The sequence below is a fragment of the Haematobia irritans genome, chromosome 2, assembly GCF_050003625.1.
Source record: "Haematobia irritans isolate KBUSLIRL chromosome 2, ASM5000362v1, whole genome shotgun sequence".
Lineage (NCBI taxonomy): Eukaryota > Metazoa > Arthropoda > Insecta > Diptera > Muscidae > Haematobia > Haematobia irritans.
This window is the reverse complement of record NC_134398.1, coordinates 95735472-95744683: the sequence shown is the minus strand read 5'-3', so window position 1 is coordinate 95744683 and position 9212 is coordinate 95735472. Positions and strand designations below refer to the sequence as shown.

Genomic DNA, 9212 nt, shown 5'->3' with positions numbered 1-9212 from the left:
AATATGTTCACATAAAACAAACATATTAATGTTTCGGCAGTATCCAATAATATATGTGATTCCTGCAAAATATGTTTGGAACATATGTTAGAGAAGCGATTTTTTTGAGGGTGTAGCACCTTTTTCTGTAATACAAACAATGTAGAAGATATTATACGATTTTATAAATTTAATTTTTTTTTACCTTTCGCCTGGACGGAGAATCGAACCGCGGACCATGCAATTTGTAAACCAACACACTATCCACTGTTATTCTCACCAATAGATAAGTTATATTTATAAGTTATATTTATATAGCATAGCTTGCGGCGCCCACGAGCCGATTAAACAAAGTTTATTTAACAGCAAAACCGTGGAGCAGTGGTTGCTACGTCGGACTGTATGCCAGGGGTCGTTGGTTCGATCCCTGCTTCGACCAAAGTTTTTTTTTACATATATTCCAGATATGGTTGGAAGATTCCGAAAAAATGTTCAACATTACATTCTACTATATTAAATTTTAGTTGCACCCTCACAAAAAATCGCTTCTGTAACATATACTCCCAAACATATTTTGCTTCAAGCATATACATTTTTGGGTATTGCCCAAACATTTATATGTTTGATCTCTTCCAATATATAATATGTTTGAAAGCATATTGGTCTAAACAATATAATATGTTTGGGTAGTCTAAGTTCCAAACATTTTGTATTTTTGCATCTAAATTCAATAATGTTGTCTTCCAAAAAACAATATGTTATTATGTGAACATATAATATGTTTGGAAGCATTTTGCACCCAAAAATATTATATGCTTAAAAAAATTCTCCCAAACAATATTGTGCTCAAAATTTTATTTATTTATTTATATATTTACAATCATAATGAATTATGAAAATAAACAGGTAATATAGGTGCTAACAACATAGGTTTTCGACCTGAATGCCCAAAATTTTGTTTCTGCCATCTTTCTCACTTCCACGAGATTTTTTAGTTCTTAGCACCTTTTTCTGTAACACAAACATTGTAGAAGATATTATTCAATTTTATGTTTTTTTATTTTAATTTTACCTTTTGCCGGACGGGGATTCGAACAGCGGACCACACAGTTTGTAAGGATCAAAGAAGTAGCTGATCAATTGCCCAAGGGAAAATAAAATGTTAATTTTGTAATATCAAGCAACAACCACAAACTTAATTCAATATCGCTCCCTGTTAAATAGCGCTATAGCATTATATGCTTGCACTCAAAAATATTGTGTTTAAAAATTTGTGTTCCAAACATATAATGTTTATAGCCAAACATATGAAAAACAGTCTTTTTCATCCGTGTGGGCACCGTGGAGCAGTGGTTGCTACGTCGAACTTGCATGCCAAGGGTCGTGGGTTCGATCCCTGCTTCGACCAAAGTTTTTTTTACATATATTCCAGATATCGTCGGAAGATTCCGAAAAAATGTTCAACATTGCATTTTACCATATTAAATTTTTACTATGAACTGTAAAATGTGTGTTATTAAAGACCCAAAGTCGGAAAAGAAGAGTGTTTGATATAAACGAAATGGACTGTTGTTGGTTCAAAAATAACTTTTTTTATTGAAAACATAAAAATTTTGTAACAAACTAATTTTTTTGGTGAAAAAATTGTATACTTTTCGAAGCAATTCAAAAAACTCTTAACAAAAGAAAAACGTTTTCGGTACACGTTTTCCAAACGTTTTTTTTTCTTTGCGCGCTGTTGTACTTTTTAACTGCAGTTCACGAAATTACATCCTCTCAGAAGAAAAAATTAACTAAAAGTAAAGAGGAAAATCATTGGCGCCAATTCATCACCATTTTAACCATACAGTAGTTCATTCTTACTATTTTTGGGAATCGTACGAAAATCTTCGTTTGCTTTAGTTCATATTGAACTTATGTATACGGCCATTCAACTTTATACTCGCGTTTAGTTCATAAAATTTTTGAGACATACTTAAAAAGTAAGATTTCATTAAGCTGTAGAAAATTTCGAAAAAAAATAATAAAATTTAACTACTAGCAAATAAGTTTTTTCCAATAAAAATAAGTTAAATTTAGCGTTAGTTTAACTACGGAATTTTTTTTCTGTGTACAATTTCAATACCTACAAATATAAAAAATCATAAACCAATTTTTTCACAAAAGGTTAGCGTCACTGAATATTACCTGATAATTGAAGACGAATTGTTATCAGTGAATAAAATTTTCTTTTTCAGGTGAGTATTAAGTTCGAGTTTAGCCGCTAAAATCGTCATTTTTTCACGATTACTTTTCTTTAATAACACTTTTTAAGGAATACACACTTTGTGAAAACTTGCTTTGGGCTATTCCCCATCAAGTTATAATGAAATCTGCAACAAATATGTATAATTTTATGCATTTTTTACTGATATAGTTTTCACTTTAGTGAAAAAACTCGAACTTAATACCCACCTTTCAGTAGTAAATTCTTATACCCAGCGAAGAAAACAGTATTAGTAAAATTCCATGCCCTATTCTAGTTAATGAACTATTCCTAACTGCTTTCAGTTTAGGATTTTTTTACTGAAACAACACCAAGAAAAAAGTGACCACTTCTTTAAGTTAAAATGAACTCATTGTGAAGAAAGTTGAACTTCGTATAGCGCCAAAGACATTTATATTTGTTTGAACGTTATGATTTTCGTAGAAATTAGGTAGAATGCATTCCATATATTAGTTAACATTTTCTTGTATTTATGTACCACTATACTACAGAATGAAAAAATTTAACTGAATTGAATTCATATATGGAATGATATGAACTTTTTTCATTCATTTGCACAAATCTTACATATTTGTGGTAAACCTTTTACTTCAAAATTAGAACTGCTTACCTTCGTTTTTAAATACAGTTTTATTTATTTATATAGGCATTTTTTCTTCAATAAAATACATGTTTTATTAATATATTAAATATATTCTGATTATTAATTTTGTTCGGCTTGAGGTCATAGAAACAATCGGTTATTGATTTGTTTTAATATTTATTTCCAATATTTCGGTTAGTGCCACTAACCATCTTCTGGGATTTTGTATCTACATAAAATACAAAAATTAAATTATAGCCAGTTTCACAATGTCGACTAGATAGCTAGTCGACCGAATTGCAGTCACTCGATTTCGAGTCAGATTTGGTTTCTCTATCTCGAGTGAGTCCGTTCGACTGCACATTACGTCTGTCACGTATGTATTACGCTGAACAGTAATTCTACTACTAAATTATGTTGGAGTAATGCAACCATGTTCATTATTGTTTGACATGTAAATTGTGGAAAACAAATATAAACAATAATAATCAACAATAGTGTTTTCAACGTTTTTATAAAAATATGGATTTATCTGTGACCGTATATTTTACGGATAGTGAAAATGAGGATACTACAGCTAGCGTGCCACGTAACAACTCCGTGATATGCATAATGTTTTAGAAATGCCCAAACAATTGTAAGTTTTTTGTACGTTGTTAATAAATGCAAAATAATTATGCATATTCTGATACAGATTTGTCGCGAATTTTCGGTAACGAAAGATGTCTTTCGGATGCTACATGAGGAATTTGAAAAATATAGCGCTCCCTCTTATAGAAGTACTCACGTCCGAGGCGATGTAAGATTAGCCACATTTTTGAGATTCCTCGCTACAGGCAGTTACCAACAAACCGTGGGAAATGAGATTATTTCATCCACGAGTAATGCAACTGTTTCCCGAGTCATCACTGAGTGCTTGGACATTTTTGAGAAAAAAATTTGCCGTAGTTGGATAAAAATGCCATTGCCAGAGGAGGAAGTAGCAATTAAAAAAGGTTTCTTTGAATCATCCGGTTTTTCGGGTGTAGTTGGAAGTGTCGACGGAACACATGTCCGTATAAAATCGCCAGGTGACAAACTGAAACACCTATACTATAATAGAAAAGGATATTACAGTATCAATGCAATGGTGGCAAGAATAATTCAATTGTTTCAAGTATCAGAATGTAAGTTATTTCTTGACTTCAGATTTGTGATCATAAAACAAACATTTTGTATGTTGATGGCAGACACCCTGGTGCCAACCATGACGCCTTCATATGGGATCATAGCTCCGTTGACGCAAAACTGCAGGAAAGCTATGATAGTGGAAACAGAAATTCGTGGATTCTAGGTAATTTGCTTTAGTTTAATAATGAGCTTATAAATATTTTGATTACTGCTGCAGGTGATTCTGCATACCCGTTAAAACCATTTCTAATGACACCTTTTCGAAACCCATCGAATACTGTTGAAAAACGATACAATAAAAAACACGCAAGTGCTCGGAATGTAGTTGAGCGTTGTTTTGGAGTACTTAAAAATCGATTTAGATGCATCATTGGATCTCGTGGACTACACTACGGTACAGCAAAAACAACAAAAATCATTAATTCATGTTGCGCGCTACATAACATTTGCCTTTATTACAAATGTCCAGAGCCGGACGATTTAGAAATTGAAAGCGAGGGAAATGATAGTGAAAGTCACGAAGCAAGCGACGAAAGAGCTTCTTCCATACGTAGAAATATAGCAAATAATCTGTAAATTCTGCGATATGACATCCTAGATTGTTTTGTTATCTCTCTTATAAATTAGTTATTATCTGTAAATATTTAAAATTCCTGAGGTGTTCGTATCGATGTCCTTATTCCAGAGTACGCTAAGTCGACTTAACATTTTTTGATGGAGTTCGTTGTTTCTTTAGCCAAGTCATTTTATCACTATTTTGAATTCGTACATACTAAAAAAATAAACATGATTTTAAGACGAAAGAAGTAAATTTATATCTTATACTGTTTTTGAGAAATTCTAAAAATAAAATTTTTAACACTTCTTACACTTAGCGTACTTTGGTATGTAGACATCGATATAAAAATATATTTTTTTTGATCTCATATTAGGCTACACTCAAAGAAAAAGTCTGCTAAAACTGCAGTCGATGTCTGCTGTTATATTTTTTTACTTCAGAACCTAATTAACAACAAATTATAACATTTTTAGGTTATAAATTTTTGCCCACAGTATATTTAAGAACAAAAATTAGTTTTTGATGTACTTTTGCACTGTAATATACTTACAAACTCATAAATACTGCTGCTTTAGCAAACTTTTCTGCTGTCCCTACTAACAAATTTCTTTGGGTGTACTACGCGCTTCTAAAAAGGTTGTGCCTTTGTAAACAATCAGTGAAAAATGTATGTATGTATTCACAAAGTAAATAAAAATATATTTTTTCACAAAAACCTTCAATTTTGTTCATAATTTTTAAAAGGGTACGTGGTCGAATATATAATTGATAGTGCTGAAGAGTATAAAACAGAAATTATGTAACAAATTTTCAACAAAAAACTGCAACAAGGCTACACTCACAGAAAAACTCACAGTAATACCTCAAATGAATTTTAAACAATTATCTATTAAAATTTTAATTGATTCAACTAATATTTGAATTAAAACAAAAATCAATCACAAACACTAAAGTTGTACAATTGTATAAATTAATTGACGTTGGTGATTGATACTACCATTTGTTTTAGTCCATTCACATTAGGCCCGAAATCTAATAAAAGTGGACTTGAAACCCTTTTTAATAATGTGAAAAGAAATATGAGCAATTTAATGGCCAGCCAATACATATTTTTATTGTGTAATTTAATGTAATTAGTAACGGAGTTATAACGAAAACTAAAAAATCAGTCTACTTCACTTTAACTTTAAAAACTTAAATATATATAGGAATTCAATTGAAGGAGTAAGTACTTAACATTGATAAAGTTTGTATTCAATTGTTATACAAGAAATTTTCAATTGATTCTTCAATTCTGAGTAGACTACCCTCAATTTTTCGGGTACTTTGGGCTTGTGTCTCTGCCGCAACTGCAATCCTCTCTGCTGCTTCGGCTAACCTTTTAATCTGCTCAGTTGCTTCGACCGTTGTCATTGAATTTTGTTCGGCCAATTTTAGTTGTCGCCGTATTAGTTCCAATTGCTCATTAGTTGTAGTTTTCTTTTTCTTACATGAAAAACTGGATTCCTTTTCATCACACATTTTCTTCTTTTTTGAAGATGAAGGCATTGAGCAGGGCGATAGTTCATTTCCTTTGTTTTGAGATCGTACCTGAGAATCTTTATCTTTCTTTTCGGCAGCGTTTTCACATGTAGGACTCGTAATAACTACTTTATCTGGACTAGTCGTCAATATCTCCATTGACAGTAAACTGTCCTCATCTTCTTCAATACCAAATGTTGAACCACTGGGCGCTGCGGCAGAAGAAAGATGAAGAGTTCTGTCAACAGACTCTTCAAGTTCACTTAACTGTGAAAATCGATAAAGGCCACCTCCTGTTTGAACTAAGCTTTTTTTGTTGGAAGCAATCTTTTTTTTTCGTTCTGGATTTTAAATCCGTCCAAGTCTATAAAATAAAAATTTAGTCAAAACTTCCAAACAAAACACAAAAATGTAACCTTTTTCCAATCAAATGTAGAGCGTGTTGGTGGACCCAATGAATTGAGCTCTTGGGTTAAATCTTGCCACTGCTCTTCTGAGTAGATTCTGGTCGATCCAAAAACCGGAATACCCCGAGCTAAATCTGGATTGGCCTCCATAAACGAAGTAAGAGCCTTCAGCTGCTGCATGGTCGACTTCTTTAAACTGAAATATGAAAACAATAAAACCAGTTGTACAAAACGACGTAATATACAAGAAAACAAATTTGTATACTATTTTCCAAGTTTTCTTACCATTTGCGCTCCATTTTCACTTACAATATAAAAAAAATATTTTAAGCATTATTAGTCGATACCAAAACAGCAAGTGACTAATTATGACATATCGGATCGTAGAGTTGACAGTACTTTCGACATACAGAAACTCAATTTTCAGGTTAGGTTAGGTTAAAGTGGCAGCCCGATTAACATTCAGGTTCACTTAGACTATTCAGTCCATTGTGATACCACATTAACTAAAAGTACCTATTACATATGGGCACTTCTAGTTTTAACCGCTGAACCTTCCTTCCAAAAACATTAGCAGACTGTTTAAGTTAACGTTTTCCAGATCCGCCAGTAATCTGAAGGTATATGCTCCTAAAAGTTGCTTGCGCTTTACACAAAATGCAGGACACTCACACAAGAGGTGTTTAATTGATTATTTTTCCTCCGCATCACGACAGCTCATACAATAGTCATTATACTTCGCGCCAATAGTTTTAACAAAATCGCCTATCAGGCAGCGACCCGTTATAGCAGATATCAGGAGTGACTGACGTCTCGAGAACACTAGCATATCTAGTGTGCGGTTTAAGTTGAAACGGGGCCATATTTGCTTGGTGTCGTTACAACCCTTATAATTCTCCCATCGAACATTTGCCATCATAACAGCCTTATCACGCAGTATGAGCTTGCAGGTAGCTAGGGGCATACCAACAAATCCTAGTTCCCCTGGAATATGTAAGGTAGTCCCTAGCCTTGCCAACTCATCCGCTTCGCAGTTCCCCGGTATGTTCCTATGGCCAGGCACCCATATTAGGTGAATATTGTACTGCTCAGCCATTTCATTGAGAGATTTGCGACAGTCGATGGCCGTTTTCGAGTTGAGGAACACAGAGTCCAAGGATTTTATTGCAGGTTGACTGTCTGAGTATATATTAATGCCCACATTTTTTTGGAACATTACTTTTCAGCCAATTCACCACTTCTCTTATTGCTAATATTTCAGCCTGAAAAACACTACAGTGATCAGGAAATCTTTTCGCTATTCGAAGTTCCTGATCTTTAGAATATATTCCGAAACCCACTTGGCCATCCAATTTGGAGCCATCAGTGTAGAAATCTATATATCTTATTCCCCGGGGTCCGTGTACACCACGCCTCACTGTTGGGAATTAGAGTCTCAAACTTTTTGTCGAAAAGTGGACTCGCCAAAGTGTACTCCACTACGTTAGGCACATCTGGCATTATTTTGAGGACCGAACTGTGACCGTAACTTTTTTCCGACCACAGCGATAGCTCGCGCAACCGCACAGCCGTTGTTGCAGCTGACTGTTTGGCCAACATGTCTAAAGGCAATAGATGCAGTATGACATTAAGGGAGTTTGTTCCTGTCTTGCTGAATGCACCTGAGATACACAAGCACGCCATACGCTGAACTTTGTCTAAACTTGTCGGCTGGTGAAGTGCCGGCCACCAGACTAAAACACCATATAGCATTATAGGTCTAACCACTGCCGTGTATAGTCAATGTACAATTTTTGGTTTTAGTCCCCACTTTTTCCCTATTGCCTTTTTGCACGGGTATAAAGCTACCGTTGCTTTCCTCGCCCTTTCTTCAATATTAAGCTTAAAGTTCAGCTTCCTGTCCAAAATAACGCCAAGGTATTTTGCACACTTCCTAAAGGTGCAGTACATGACTAGTTCTGTCTTTGCAGGATTTACCCCAAGACCATTATCTTTCGCCCATTTCTCAGTCATCCGGAGGGCTCTCTGTATAATATCTCTAACTCTTGATGGGAATTTTCCCCTGACTGCTAGCGCCACATCATCTGCGTATGCCACCTCTTGTATCCTTTCTTTTTCTAGGGAAACCAGAAGGTCGTTTATAGCAACATTCCAAAGAAGAGGTGATAGAACTCCTCCTTGAGGAGTGCCTCTGTTCACATACCTTTGTATGTTTGCTTGTCCTAGTGTGGCTGAAATGCGTCTCTTCCTTAGAAGTTCGTCTAACAGCCTAAGTATACCTGGATCAACATTCAGAGTTGTCAGTCCATTTAATATCGAGCTTGGATGGACGTTATTGAACGCCCCTTCGATGTCTAGAAACGCCACGATTGTGTATTCTTTGACAGATAGTGAGCTTTCAATAAAGCTGACTAGTTCATGTAATGCGGTCTCAGTAGACCTGCCCTTCGAGTATGCATGTTGTCGTTTCGACAGCAAACTTGAATCGACGCTAGTTCTAAGATAAATATCTATCATCCTCTCCAGAGTCTTAAGTAGGAATGATGATAAGCTGATTGGTCGGAAATCCTTCGAGTGAGAGGCTTTTCCCGCTTTAGGTATGAAAACGACTTTTGATTCCCTCCACTTTCGTGGAATATATGCTAAGTTGATACATCCTGTATATAATTCTGTCAGCCACCGCTTGTACCTCCGCCGTAGTAATTCCATCAGGTCCGGGGGATTTGA

The 9212-nt window shown here is 34.8% G+C and overlaps 1 protein-coding gene across 1 annotated transcript; it reads right to left on the bottom strand.

Moving 5' to 3' along the window:
- Positions 1-5736: 5736 nt before the first annotated feature.
- On the bottom strand, positions 5737-6841 carry LOC142223369 (uncharacterized). Its single transcript, XM_075293258.1, has 3 exons — positions 6771-6841; positions 6495-6681; positions 5737-6442 (listed from the first exon to the last, which is right to left on the bottom strand). The coding sequence occupies exon 3, from the start codon at positions 6235-6237 to the stop codon at positions 5812-5814; it is 426 nt and encodes a 141-aa protein (XP_075149373.1). The 5' UTR covers positions 6238-6442; positions 6495-6681; positions 6771-6841; the 3' UTR covers positions 5737-5811.
- Between the last annotated feature and the right edge of the window lie 2371 nt (positions 6842-9212).